The sequence below is a fragment of the Dryobates pubescens genome, chromosome 19 (assembly GCF_014839835.1).
Source record: "Dryobates pubescens isolate bDryPub1 chromosome 19, bDryPub1.pri, whole genome shotgun sequence".
Lineage (NCBI taxonomy): Eukaryota > Metazoa > Chordata > Aves > Piciformes > Picidae > Dryobates > Dryobates pubescens.
The window spans coordinates 14249231-14262962 of record NC_071630.1 but is presented as its reverse complement, the minus strand read 5'-3'; the positions used below and the strand labels follow the sequence as shown (position 1 = coordinate 14262962).

The 13732-nt window shown below is 53.6% G+C and overlaps 1 protein-coding gene across 1 annotated transcript in view; it reads right to left on the bottom strand.

The window, feature by feature from the left end:
• The window catches only part of WWP2 (WW domain containing E3 ubiquitin protein ligase 2), a 42901-nt gene that overhangs the window by 13612 nt on the left and 15557 nt on the right, over positions 1–13732 (bottom strand). Inside the window, exons 7-9 of the mRNA XM_054169935.1 lie at positions 10448–10587; positions 7627–7843; positions 1174–1263 (exon numbers count right to left, since the gene is read on the bottom strand). Of these exons, the coding sequence (XP_054025910.1) occupies positions 1174–1263; positions 7627–7843; positions 10448–10587 (447 nt within the window). The remainder of the gene's footprint in view (positions 1–1173; positions 1264–7626; positions 7844–10447; positions 10588–13732) is intronic.

The window sequence follows — 13732 nt, the reverse complement described above, 5'->3', positions numbered from 1 at the left end:
GAGCTCTTTGGGGCAAAGATCCACCAAAAGAAAATAAAGATCAGTAAGACTTAAAGCAGCACCCTGCAAGGCAGATGAAGCCTGGATGGGCTGCCAAGACGCTAAAAGAGTTCAGACTAGGCTGCTACAAGAATTCCTCCGAGACAGCTGACCTCTGGCAGAGGCTGAAGACCTGCACGAGAGGGAAGGATACCTGGGTCCTCCCACACCTACCTTTCCAGGTGACACCTCCCTCTTTTACCACCAAACAGATCTCAAGCTGCTGTAGGATCAGAAAGCAGCTGAAAAGAAGGCAGTTTAAGCTGCAGGTAGTGTGTGCCCACATGAGCCTGGAAGCTCCCACAGAGGAGAACAGGGCAGGGCTGTGTTTCACTTTCACACGTTAATGCTGGCGGTTAAAGGACGTCAGTCAGCCCAGCCCTGAACAAACTCAGTCTAGAGAGCAACAACAGCTTGGCTGTCTCCAGTTCTCTGCTTTTAGGAGCGCAAAGAGGTGAGAATTCAACAAGCTTCTGGAAAGCACATGGCCCCCAGAGCTGTGTACAGCCTTTATGACCTGCAGACTGTTTACTCCTGCAAACAAAAGCACAGCCTTCCTGGACATGAGCTTTGCAGAGTGCTTCCTCCGGGTCTCACAGAGCTCAGCACCATCATCTTCCTGAGCACAAGCAGACCCCAACATGACTGAGAACATAAGAAGCCCATCTGAGAAATCCCAAGAGTCCATCTCCAGGTTTGTGGCACACTGAGCATGCCTGTTCTACTCAACCAGAAGCTCAACCCTCACCTAGAAGCATCTATTTTTTCCAGGAGATATAAAGCCTACCCTCCTCTTCCTTCTCCTGGTCCCTTTGCTGGCACTCTGTCCCACCCCTGTTCTCTGCCCACAAGTTGTTGTGCTGCTGCCCAAGTCTTCAGTCATTTCCATGGAGTTTTTTAAAAAATAACCCTCTAACCAAGATTTGGACATCTTTTCCTTTTCACAAACACTGATGAGACCTTTCTGGGCATACAGGGTATGCTTTCAGGCCAGCAAACACTTTGCCATCTCACCCTACTTCTTTTTAGGAGTGAAAAAACCTTCCTGCCACGTTCCCCAGTTTTGCACAGACTGTATATCTACTGCAAGTTAGCTGACTATCCGAGATGCTGGCTGCTCCCAGAGCCCCTTACCCTGGAGGAAGAGGTCTCTCCCATGTGGTGGTCTTAGTATTATGGTCTACATAGTAGACTCTACCATTAGGCAGCTCACGCTGTTCCCACCTGCAAGAAAAAAAAAGACAAAATCTCATGAGGCAGTTGGGACTTGCAAGGAGAGACCAAACCTTGGCTGGGGTGGAGCTACGAAAGCAAGCTGCCCCCTGTGATGCCAGCCAGAGCAACTGCATCATGCTGCAGGGCTTCTTGGGTGTCTGCCCCACCATATACCACTCCAGGGGCAGCTGGAGAGAGCAGCATCCCTCAGAAGAGGACACAGAGGAAAGCAGAGACTGATGAAGCTGTGCCTGTCCTCTGGAACAAGCAGCATGGATCCAGCAGCCTCAACCCCTCAGGGTAGTGAGAGCTGGAGCATTGCTACATGTAGGACCAAGAGACTTTGCAGGCACCTTTGTCTACTTTTAATCATGCCACAAAAGCTTCCCTAGGAACACCTTGTGCATGTGTGCCCACAGACTGGGACTGCAGCTGTGCAGCCCAGCACCCTCCCCCCACCCCCAGGTCAGCAAGCTGTGAATAATTAATAATCACCTCATTACTAAGATCATCCAGAGAGCTGCATCCGGTGGATCCTGCCTCCTCCCACTGCCTAGCTACGGTATCCTGACCTTTCCTGAAAATCAAAGATGGCTGCAGTTCTGCACAGTAGTTGCATGGCTTGCTAGGTCAAGGCTATCAGAGAAGCTGCAGCAATCTGCTTCTGAAAACATGCAATACTTGGAGCAGAAATTGCTAATTTCCTCCAGAAAGTGGGAGGGTCAGCGTAAGATTTCAGGGTCAGTTTTATGTCCTATGAGGTTTTGATCTCATTTTTGTTTGATTTCTCTTAACACATCTTTAAAGGGGAGCCTTTGAACTTGGGTTGGGGCTGTTTTCTCCTTGGCAACCCTCCTGCTCACTGCTGACAGACTGCTTCAAACCATGGCATGGCCACGAGGCTCTCGGGTTGGAGGTGGCCCCCAAGGGGAGCGGGAGTGACCGGGAGGCCTGGCTGTATGTGGCCACACTGAAAACCATTCTTTGCCTTCATTCATTCATGAAAGCCTACGTGGAGCACCATGCTCCCCTGTCAGCTCTTACTCTGCTGCAGAGAGTGGTGAGCCAGCAGCTGCTGACAGATAAAGTGCTCTCCTGCCACATTTCTACTCCCACAGGTCTCCCTCACGATTCAATCTTCAGCCTCAATTAATCATCACAAAAAGCTCTTGGAAATTAATATACCAGCTTCTGTGTGACAGCAAAGGAACAAATCTGGGCTTGCAGAAGCAAGCAGCCATGTGAAGAAGATGCTGTAAGTGCTAATGCCCCATCACCTGGGATCGCACTGTCCCTGCTTGCCCTCAAACCTCCCCAGGGGATGATGAGGCCACCAGATGATGACCACAGCCACAGACCATCACAGCCTTGATGTAGCTCTTGACATAGGTGGGAAGGCAGAAACAGGGAGAGCTTCAGTCCTGGCAGTATGCCATTAGTTGGGACCTCAACAGTCCAACAGCCTAAAAGCCCTCTGCCCTGGGCAGCAGGTGATTTTGTACTCTCAGAGACAAGCCAGTTCCCTGAGAACAGGAGGAGAACATGAATGTCAAGCTCAGGATTTGGGTGAGAGATTGTCTGATCCAAATTAGAGCTGTTGCCTTCACTCCTATGGGCTTCTCACAAGGGCTGGAGACATAATGCATCTGAAGAGACCAGGTGGCATTGGCACATGTTGCCACCAGCCAGCAGCACTGGATCCTTCTCATCCCTAGAACAGCTCTATGGACACTAATGGTTATCTCTGATGAAATGAGTCTGAGGCAGGACCTATTGTGCCCATAGACCATTGACAGCAAGGGGCTGCCAAGCATAGCACCAACCAAAGGCATGACCTGGTGAGAGCAGAGCCAGCACTGCCTGGTGCTGTCCTGGCATCAGGAAGTCTCTCCACCCCACACTCAGCCTTTTCCTGGGTTACCCCTGGGCAGCGCTGGGTGTTGTCAGTCAGAGCGGAAACGCCTGAAGCTTCCTGTTCACCAGTGCTGAGCTCAGAGCTTTGTGAGCTTAAAGGCACCACGACAGCTAAAAAAAGATTGAACTCTCTAGAGAGAAAATCAGCATAGCTGGGATTTCTTGAAGACATAAGCATGTCCACCCCATGGATGGATAGCAGAAGGTGGAAGATGGCAGGACTGTGGAAGTGCTGCTGGCTGGAGAGCTGCCTGCTATGGCGGAGTGTTGGGAAACCCCTTCCTGGATTGGCACTGCAGGAGCTTCAGATCACCTTCAGCAAACAGATATAAGCCAGACACTAGGCTCAGGTGGAGAAATGCTACTCATAAACACAACTTCAGGGCACAACTCTGCCCATGAGGCTTTGCTGAAGTCTGCATCCCATGGAAACCTTTTAAGCATCATCTGAGGTTAGTTGTATGTAACAGCCTCTTTGGATGGCTCTAGAGGCCACAGCACCTCTTGGTTGGTTACAGCAAGGACAACCCCAGGCAGATGTCCTACCTGTTCTGCCTACACTGACATGTGGCACTGCACACATGAGCGAGACCTCAGCCTTGTGCACACAGAATCAGTGGTGCCAGCAGCGGTTCCTGGAGGGGACAGGTCCTCCAGACTCACTAATAACAGATTCTCTGATCAGTGTGGCTCTGAAGTCTTGGAAGTCCTTTCATGACAAGAGGCTCTCAAGGTACCATTTCTGAGGCTGTATGGAGAAACCAGAAAGCCCATGATGAGGACTATTTGAGGGCAAAGGGTTTCTGAATATCTGAGATACTCCTCTGGGTGCCCCTGTGACTGCACAGAGCCACACAGGATTGTGGTGAGCCGCAGCTGGTGGCAGCTACTGATTGATGACCTCTGTCCCCATCTCAGGCCCTGTACAAACAGGTGACAAACTCACACGCTCCTCAGCTCAGCAGTTCCCTGGTGATATGAAAAGTAAATTTGCTGAGGGCTGCCTCACCCTGTGAACAGTGAATCTCCACCCCTAAAGAGTAAGCTGTGAAGAGCTACTACTGCTGGTGACACACAGCAATGAGCTCAGAGAAAGGAGCTCTAGGGACAGGAGCTCTAGGGACAACCCATCTTTGCTCAGACCACCCTGCCCAACTCTCCACAGGCTTCCTTTCACCCCATCGTGTCACCACAAGGGACATGGCTCAGGGAGATGCATGACAGTGGGTTCTTCCTTTGGGGACCCCAAATCCAGCTGGTGTTCTTTATCATGCCAGCTACAACATCACTACCAGCAAGGAAGATCAGTGGTGCAGACGATGGTACAGATCAGTGGTGTAGCAGGCAGTAGGTGGTGTGAGCTCCAACCCACGTGCACCATGAAGCACACGATGTGTCAGCCCCAGCTAGTTGCTCTCAGGGCTTGCAATTGCAGTGCACACAGAGCTGAGGATGGTGTGAAGTGGCTGGGCTGAGGCAGCCCTGCAGTCCAAACAAAATGCCCTCCTTACATAAGAAACCACAGCCCCGAGGCTCTGCCAGGCTGCATGAAGCACCTCTTTGTACAGGAGAGACAGCCCTGTGTGTACCCACTGCTAGTGAGCCTCTGTCTCCCGTGCAGGATCATCACTGATAGGAACCAGATGCAGGAACCAGCAGCTCTTGTGCCCTCCCCCTTTTTGTCATCAGTCCCCTTGGAAATCCCCCATGTGAGAGCTGGGACCCCAGGGCAAAGGCCCTGAGTGCTGAGATCTGTTGCTGCAACCAGCTGCTCCAGTGCCATACACGCTCCCTGGCTTCACAGGGAGCTGAGCCAGGAGGATGTGAAGGAGGCTCTGGGCACTGTCAGGGCTGGAATTATTCAGAACACCTTCCAGCACCCTCCAGCCACTAGAACAGACTCCCAGTTGTGCGAGAGATGCCTTTGTGCCCACCACATCTGGTGCAGATGTTCAGAGGCAGCAATCTGAGCAGAATAAATAGCTCTGAATCCCCACTTGAACCCAGCTGCTCTGAATTCCATCTGCAGGCAGCATGCTGTGAACAGGGAAGCTGGGGCTCACTGCACCCACCATCACACAGCTCAGAAGAGCTGCCACCCCTGCAGAGGCTGAAGAGAAGCCCAATATGAGCTCTCCATGCTCCCACAGGTGAAAGGAGACACTTGAAGAATGAGGCAGGGCTCAGGCAGAAAGAAGGGACACAATGGCTTTCTGGCTCTTCAGCATTGCAGGGGACATGCCTCCTGCAAGCAACAAAGCAGGAGCAGTCACTCCTGGGCTCCTCAGCACCCTGCAGAGCCATCCCCATGCAACCAGGCAAGCAAGGAGCTATCTTGCACTGCTCCCTGGAGCACGCTGCTGCCAGAGCTGAAGCAGCCTGGGTTTGTCTACATCCCTTCTGCCTGAGATACTGCTGCCTCCACCAAGCCCAGCCAGCCGCATCCCCATCTCCCAGGCTGGGCCCCAAACCACAAGGCAGAGCAACACCCTGGTGTGGTAAGCCAGCCAAAAATCTGCTGGTCTCAAGAGATCCCCAGGAGCTCATTCATACCATCCAAGGACCAGGGTTTTGTTCAATGCCTGTTAGCTCAGAACGTGGCCCAGCAGCTCTCGTGGCAGGGCTCACACTGTTGAGACCTCAATGGACTCAACCCTCCACTCCCCTTCACCTGGGAAGACCTTGGTATGTGGTCTCCATCTGACCACCAAGCGTAAGCCTGTCGCTCAGTCAACCACATGCAGGAGGGTTGCTGCCCTTTTAACTCCTTACAGATCCCATGGCCAAGATAAGGAGGGACAGAGATGGAAATTCCATAAGCTCAGCCTGCAGCATGGCTCACTGCCCCTTCAATGCTCTTCTCCAGCCATTTCCCAAAGCACAACAGCTTCATCCTCCTCCCTGCTCTGACATGAAATGATTTTCTGATGTGTGGGCACCACAGGGAGATAGGCATGGGCTGCCCTTTCACCTGGCTGGACCAAGTGGAATTCCATACAAGTCTGGCACGTCTTAAAAAGCAGCACTTGAAATCTCCTTTAGCCTCCAGAAACCCTAATTGTGTGATCCCCATGGGCCCCTCTCCACCTTAGGAAAGAAACAACAGCCTGTTTCCACCTTGAGCTGTGCAGAGGTGGGGAAAAGGAGACCTTCAGTCTACCTGGTAGAAGCAGAAAAGGGCATAAGCTCTGGCTGGAATAAAGACCTTTTTCAGAGCACTGGACTTTTCCAGCTGCCTGGAAACAGGAAGCGCCCAGGCTGGAGAACAGAAGCCCTCAGACAGGGCACAAAGGCACACTGAGCCGTTAGTCCTAATTACCTGTGACTGACACACGGTGAGGCCCTGACCTTCCAGGCATTGCCTCAGCCGAAAGAAAACAAACAGCTCCCTGCACACCAAACAGCCACAGCCACCTCCACCCCCTCTCGTGCTGCTTGGCTGTTCAAGCCCAGAGCTAAAGGGGGCTGAAATAAAAGAGGAGAAGGACCCAGCTGCAGCAGAGGAGGGCTGAGCCCAGAGCCTGCCCATAACCCCCACCAAGAGCCAGTCTTCCCACCAGCACTGCTCAGCCAGCCCCAGCTCTCCTCCTGGCCCCTTTGTACATCCCACAGAGGAAGGGGAGGATGTGGAGCATCTACACCAGGGAGAACAGGCATAGCTATGTGAGCGTCCCGCCCAGCTTCCCTGGCAGTGGTCAGTGCCTCCATAGTGCCTCTCGGGTGCGTGCTCATGCCCTCCTGCTCAGCAGGAGTTCCCTGGAAATCCTTACTCCCTCTCTCATGCACTTTGTTCAGACTGGTCCCCTCAGCAGCCCCAGGAGAGCAGAGGACTCTGCTAATGCCCTAGACTTGGATGCTTGCCACAGAGATGTGATTCATTGTTTGCTACCCCAGAGATCCAGAGCAGGGAGAGCTCACAGAAGGAATCCACAACAGCCAAGCCCCAGCCAGATGGCTCAGCTGAGGGGGGACAGGCTGTGCCAGCTGAGCAGGGGCACAAAGGTCACTGCCAGGCACCCTCAAACCCTCTGCTGTGCTGACCACCATCACCTGAGGGTGCTGGAGCTCTGGAGCAGGCTGCCCATAGAGGTTGTGGGGTCATCTTCTCTGGGGACATTCCAGGCCCACCTGGACATTGTGACCCTAGGCAACGTGCTCTAGGTGACCCTGCTTTAGCAGGCAGGTTGGACTAGATGATCTCCAGAGATTCCTTCCAATCCCTACCATGCTGGGATTCCATCAACATTTTCACCGACTCCTGGTTGCAGCACAGCCCCCTCCCTCACACATCCTCCTATTTCCAGCACCAACAGTGCCCCAGTTCGCTCATGTCCCTCCACTCATCCTTCTACAGCCATGCCAAGAAGTAAACAGGAGCTGTTCCCCGAGGACCAGGGGAACTCTGCTGTGCTGGCTCTCTCCAGGGAACAAAAGCCTCAAGCAGAAGGCAGAGCTTACCCGGGGGGCAGAGCATCCAGGGCCAGCGCTGCTGCCCGGGCCCGTGGGGCGCTGGAGCTGGGGGCTGCCTCTTCTGTCTCTCTGGAGCTGGGCAGGGCAGGAAGGGCAGGAGCAATGGAGCTGTCAGCTGTGCTCGACGTTGGCGGGCTCGGAACGCTCGCTCCCACTGCCGGCCTCTCCTCTTCAGTGTCTGCAGCACCTGCTGCATCCCCATTCACTGGAAAGGCAAAGAGCAGAGCTGTCAGCACCAAGAAATGGTAACAGCAGCCTGGGTGATCTATGGCATCCATGCAGCCCTGGAAGCAGAGCACGTAGTAGGTGGCAGCCACCACCACCAGCCAAGTACAGGACTCAGGGTGCTCCCAGCAAAGGCAGTATTTCCATCGCTCAGTTACCTCTCTGGGGAACCACTTCCTTCATCCTGGGACTAAAGCAAAGAGTCCTTGCATTTGTGCTCAGCATCTCTTCTGCCTCTCACAAACACACTGTGAGGCTGATGGGAACTCAGGTAACAAATTCAGGTAATGTGCAGGAGCTGGGAAACTGCTGGTGCAGCACTGTTCCCCTCCAAGAGGCCAAGAGGGAGCCCAGGCTCAGCAAGCCAGCTGCACTGGTAAGAACTAAGCATTGCTGGATTTCACCGAGCACTTGGAAAAGGGAATGGGAGAGGAGACAGAAGAAAGGAAAGTTACAAAGAAAACTGAGGAGAAGGAAAACACAGGGTGGGGGGAAAAGGCAAATTGTTTGATGAATATTTATCAGATTCACAAAAAACTTGAGACTTGGCAGCCTAGCAGAGAGTAACACTCACTACAAGGCATCCTGGCTTCAGTGGCAAAGCAAAAGGATTAAAAACAAACCAGCCACAAGTAACAAAGAAGTAAGGGATGCAGATGAGCTCCACAAGTTAGAGCTGAGAAACACAGAAAACCTTGTCTGCAAGTCCAGAGATTTAGAAGCACTGTAGAGAAAACTTCACAATAGTATAAGTCCTCCAAGACAAAAGACTGAAGAACTACAGACATGCTGCAGAAGAGGCAGACTGCTTGGGACACTTCTGCTTTATGGCTGGAGGGTAGCAGGGCAGCATTCTTCAGCATGAAGGAATCCTGGTACTCAGCATCAGCAATAAAAGGAGCCCCCCAGGCAGCATCTAGGGATGATGAAGATTTCCAGGGCAGCAGATTCACCACAACTTCCACCAGATTCCTGTAAGCTTTTCTACTCACTTCTAGCCCTGGAAAAGGTGATTTTTAGAAAGTTCAACCATGTTGTGCCAGTCTTCAAAGGGAAGCTGCAAAATGACCTAGGTAGCTGTGCTGTGATCAATCTGATCTCAGTCCAGGACAAAGCAAGGGAAAAGCTGATCCAAAGTTCACCTGATAAGAAAGAGCTCCAGGGGAAACACAGGGCTGAGCAATGTGGCTGTGGGCAACACAGGCTGTGAGCGACAAATGTCATGGGGGTGTTCTTGCAACAGTCTGCTCAAAACCAGTGGAAAGGTCACTGAAATGTACCAAACTGAGGAGGACAAGGATGGTTTCTAGAGGCACTCCACAGAGCGCAAGGCAGGGTGTCCAGCACTAATCCCAGCCACCTGAAACACTCATTTCCTGATCCTCAAGTGTAAAATCATCACCAACAGGCCTTGTGGGAAGAGACAGAGGTTGGTGAGTGGTCATTGGTGATGAGGACAGCACTGTCAGAAAGCCACTGGGGAAACTGGGGCCGGGCCAATAAAACATGTTCTAAAGAAACCAAAGCCAAGGAGCCGAGCTACATGCGGGAACAAAACTTCTGACCACAGCCTGAAGGAGTGTCCCCAGCACAGGGGGGATTCTGCACCCAGGGCTCACCACACAGCATTTGATCCCAACACAGCTCCCCAGCTAACAGCAGAGACAAGCTACAGCCCTGGGGAGGAGGGCACAGACCAGGAGTGACAGGTGAAAGGCAGTATTCCGTGTCAGCCTTCTGCTCCCCCATCTCCCTCCTTGCTCCAGGTTTTTCCAATGAAGCAAAACCCCAACCAAACAAAAAGGAATAATCATCTTCCTTTGGGGCTGAACAAAATATTTCCTTCCATCCAAAACAAAGCCCTCTGCTTCTCCTCCCAGGTCTCTGACAACAGCAGGACAGACAGCACTGCCTGTAAAAGAGAGCAGGAGATGTTGCACTGCTCAGCCAGCTGCAGGAGACCCAGAGAAGGAAAACAGATAAACCACAAGTGGCTCTGAAGTTGGGTGCTCAGCAGGTCCCAATCCCTGCTCCACAAGGTCTTTATGGCTTGGTGAACAAACCCAAGAGAAGACACAAGAAACCTTCCCAAAAATAGTCTCTGGCATTAAGACTCAGCCCACTTTGAGAGGTGGGTTTGTGCTTTCTCTGGTGCTCTGCAGACAGCTGCTTTTCCCACCTCAGTGGGCAAAGGGCTCAAAACATTTTCACCAAAGACTGATGGGCAGAAGTCAACTGAACACTGAAAAGAGTGCAAGCAGCTGTGATAATTTTCTCCTCACTGTGGAATCAGCAACATTGCTGTCCTGGTATCCTGCTGAAATCCTGGAGCCAGATGCAGTAACTTTTAGCAGGGATACTCCAGACACAAACCAGAGAAGTCACTCACGAGAGGCACAACAGATCCTGACGGGGTGGTCTGCAGAGCTGCCCAGCTTATCAAAAGGGCAATCAAAACAAATTGATCCATTTGCAGGGAGGAGATTCCCAAGCAGTACAAAATCCATTAGGAGAAATCCATTGTTCCCCAGGAGAGACAGCCCTGAGCTCTGTCCCCCCTCACCTCCCACGCGCAGTGTCTCACCTGTGCCGTTGGCCATGCCATTGGCCAGGCTGGCGTGCTGCGTGCTCTTGGCCTGCTGACGGTGCCGGCCTCGGCTGTTGGGACTTTGCTCTCCACTCCCTGAGCTTTGCCTGGCCACACCAGCTGCATGTCGGTGTGACCTGCAAGGGAACAAAGCAGGAGGGGTGAGATGCAGCACTGGCTTCACAAAGAAACACTGCTCCTGACGTTTTGGCTTTGTCTTATGCTGCTTCTTCCCCCGCACAGCCATCAGTCAGTTCCCTCAGGACAACCAGGATGCAGACACGTGCCGCTGCTCCTCTGGCAGTGCCCTGAATTTCATGCTGAACTTGGACCTGCCAGCCCTGCCCACAGGTCCTGGAAGTGGCAGAGTCCCATGAAGGAGTAACCTGGGTGACAATGACCTTGCTCTTGTTTGTGGGTGCTCACCCTGGCCACTTCACACGCTAAGAAATAGCCCTGGGCACTCACTGCAAGAATCCTGCTTGCAGCACCAAGCTGTCACCATGCCCAGGGGTTTCCTCCAACCATCCCTGTAGTAAAGCTCCCAGGAAAGATCCCACAGCAGCAGCAACTCCTGCACCACAGTGGGAACCCTCACCAGTGTCCCCTGCCTGGCTACAAGCCTTGCACAAAGGTCAAGAAGGTGCCAGTGTTGGCTGCTGCAGGGACAGCCAGAGTCACCAGCAAAGGTGGAGACAAGCAGATGGAAAAGACAGGAGCTTAAACCACAGCACGGGTTGTGACCAGCTCAGAGACAGCTGCTCCATCCCTCATGGAGGTCTTCCCTGTCACACTGCAGCTTCCTGGCCACTGTGTCTGCTGGCCAGGGCAGCCCATCTTTGGTAGTGGCCACAGCACTCCCAAAGCAAACTTTCCCCCACTGACTGCTCTGGGCCCCTGAGGCAGCCCAAAGGCATTCAAGAAGCAGCTTAGTTTTCACATCAAGCAGCCTGGTTACTCCCGCAAGTGGGGAAGGGGATGGGGCAGGGCGGGAGGGGGGATGCTGCCTTCCTAGGGGAGCAGAAGCAGAGCCCAGCCACCTCCGCCCAAGATCAGAGACCACAGAGGGTGAGGACCACAGGGATTAAGAAGTTGGTTTGGCCCAGCCAAGTTCTCCCCTTAAAAGGGCAAAATCCACAAAACGTCCCCACATCTCAGGGCTGGAGCTGGGAGGGGACTGCAGCTTGGCAGCGACAGGGCACAGCATCAGTCATGCCACCCTCACCAGATCCAGCAAGCCCTCAGTTCCGCCCACTTGCTCCAAAGCCTGTCTCCTTGGGGAGAGGCTCACAACAGTGGGCAGAGGAAGGGCTGGGAGCAGAAAGAGACATGGGAAAGCAGAGGATGGATGTTGAAAATAGATCAGGTAAGAGCCATGCGCAGAGGAGCCCATGAGTAGGAGCTACCAAGGCGGCTTTGACTAGCCATGGACCCTCTCAGGAGGGCAGCCCTGCACAGAGGCTCCTCGAGAGGCTCCTCAGAAGGTGAACTCACCCCAGAAACCCCAGATACCCTCAAGACTTCCCTAAGTGCTGAGGATTTGCTTTGGCCACCAGCATCTGGGGACTTGGAGCAGCTGCAGAACAGGCTCCTCTTGCTCTGGTCAGGAGGTGAAGTTTGCCCATCACAGGGCTCAGTGGAGCACACCAGAGCCACATGCCTCCTGAAAACTGGCCAGGACCCACCTCCCCACACGTCGCCCCCAGAGCCCTGACCAGCAAGGAGCGGACAGGTGGCACCACAAGCAGGAGGTGGTCCCACCAGGAACAAACCCTGAGGCACGAGACTGAACTGGTCCCTGCCCCTCTCAGCATGGATGAGCTCAGAACTGCCCAGAGTTTTTAGAAACCAAAACAGGATGTTTCCAGGCTGCCAGCCGGCCGCACAGGGTGACCAGGCCTGAATTAGCCGGCGCGCCGCCCAGCCCGGCCCTCCTACGAGTGCTCCCATCTGGGCATTGTCTTTTAATAGATGCCTGGAAACAAACCCCACGAGGCCACGTGAGAGTGGCGGGGCCAGGAGACTGCTCTTAAAATAGGAGCAGGGAGAAAACAAGGCAGAGCACAGATGGGAACAGCCTCTCCTGGCCACGACAGTGGGATGGAGATGGAGGGACACCCACACCGGTACAACATCCATCAACCAGGCAGCTGGAAAGACTCGACTGTTCCCCATCAACTGGGGATCTTGGGTGGCTGCCCCATCGAGGGCTCTGCCCCATCACCCCTGGCTACAGGCAGAGGGAGCAGATGATGCCAAAGAGGAAAGTAGCATGAGCCAGAGTGACATCAACCCTTCAGACATCAACCCTTCTTCTGCCAAGGCAGAACCCCCACACCACAAGGGCTGACGTGGGCCCTGGGCATGAAACCCAGGAACAGCCACCTCCTCCTGCTACAGTGGCCAGAAGGTCCTGGCAGGACACCAGCAGAGGTGGCAGCATCAGCCTCAGTCTCACTCAAGCAACAGATGACTGTGGCCAAAGAGGAGGGAGGGCAGAACACACAGCTGGGAGCCAGCTCCAAAAACATGGAGCTGAGAAATTCCTCTTGCTCTTGCAAAGTGGGGAGGAGGCAGCCACGTCCCCAGCATCCAGTCCTCATGCCAGCAGTGCTGGGAGCAGAGATGCCACCTGTGTATCACCTCCCTGGAGGTGAAGCAGGAGGAATATTTCCTCACCCCACAGCAGTGGCACACGTAGCCAAAGTAGTGCCTGGCTCAAACCTCCCAAGCCTGGTTCTGAAACCCCAAACCCAGTTTATTCCTGTTACCCACAGCCTTCCACCTGACTCCAGACCCAACACACACCTTGTTCTCCAAGGCCCTGAGCAGCCCCTGGACTGTCTGCCAGAACATTCACCAAGCAGCACTGCCTATCTCTTCCCTGCCATGCCAGGGCTGTGACTGCTGATCCCAGTTTCCCTGGTCGTTTGCTGCTGCTGTGTCACACCAAAGCCACATGGCTGGGGACATCCTGTAGCTACACATTGGGCTTTGCAGAGCAAAGAGTCTCATAGAGGGAATTCATGAGAGTGACCCAGATGAGCATCTCCTGCCTGCCCTCAAGGATGTCTATTGCCAGCTGAGTGGTGACGTTTGGACATCACACAAGCAGAGGACACAAAGCACAGTGCATGGAGGACATCACTTGAGTTTGCCAGAGCTGGTGACAGATGACAGCAGTTTCTCCTCACTGTGCCTAAATCATCATACCCTGCATGGATCACCAGCCAGAGCCTCCTCAAAGGGTGAGCATCAAAGCAGGCTACTTTATTCCCTGCT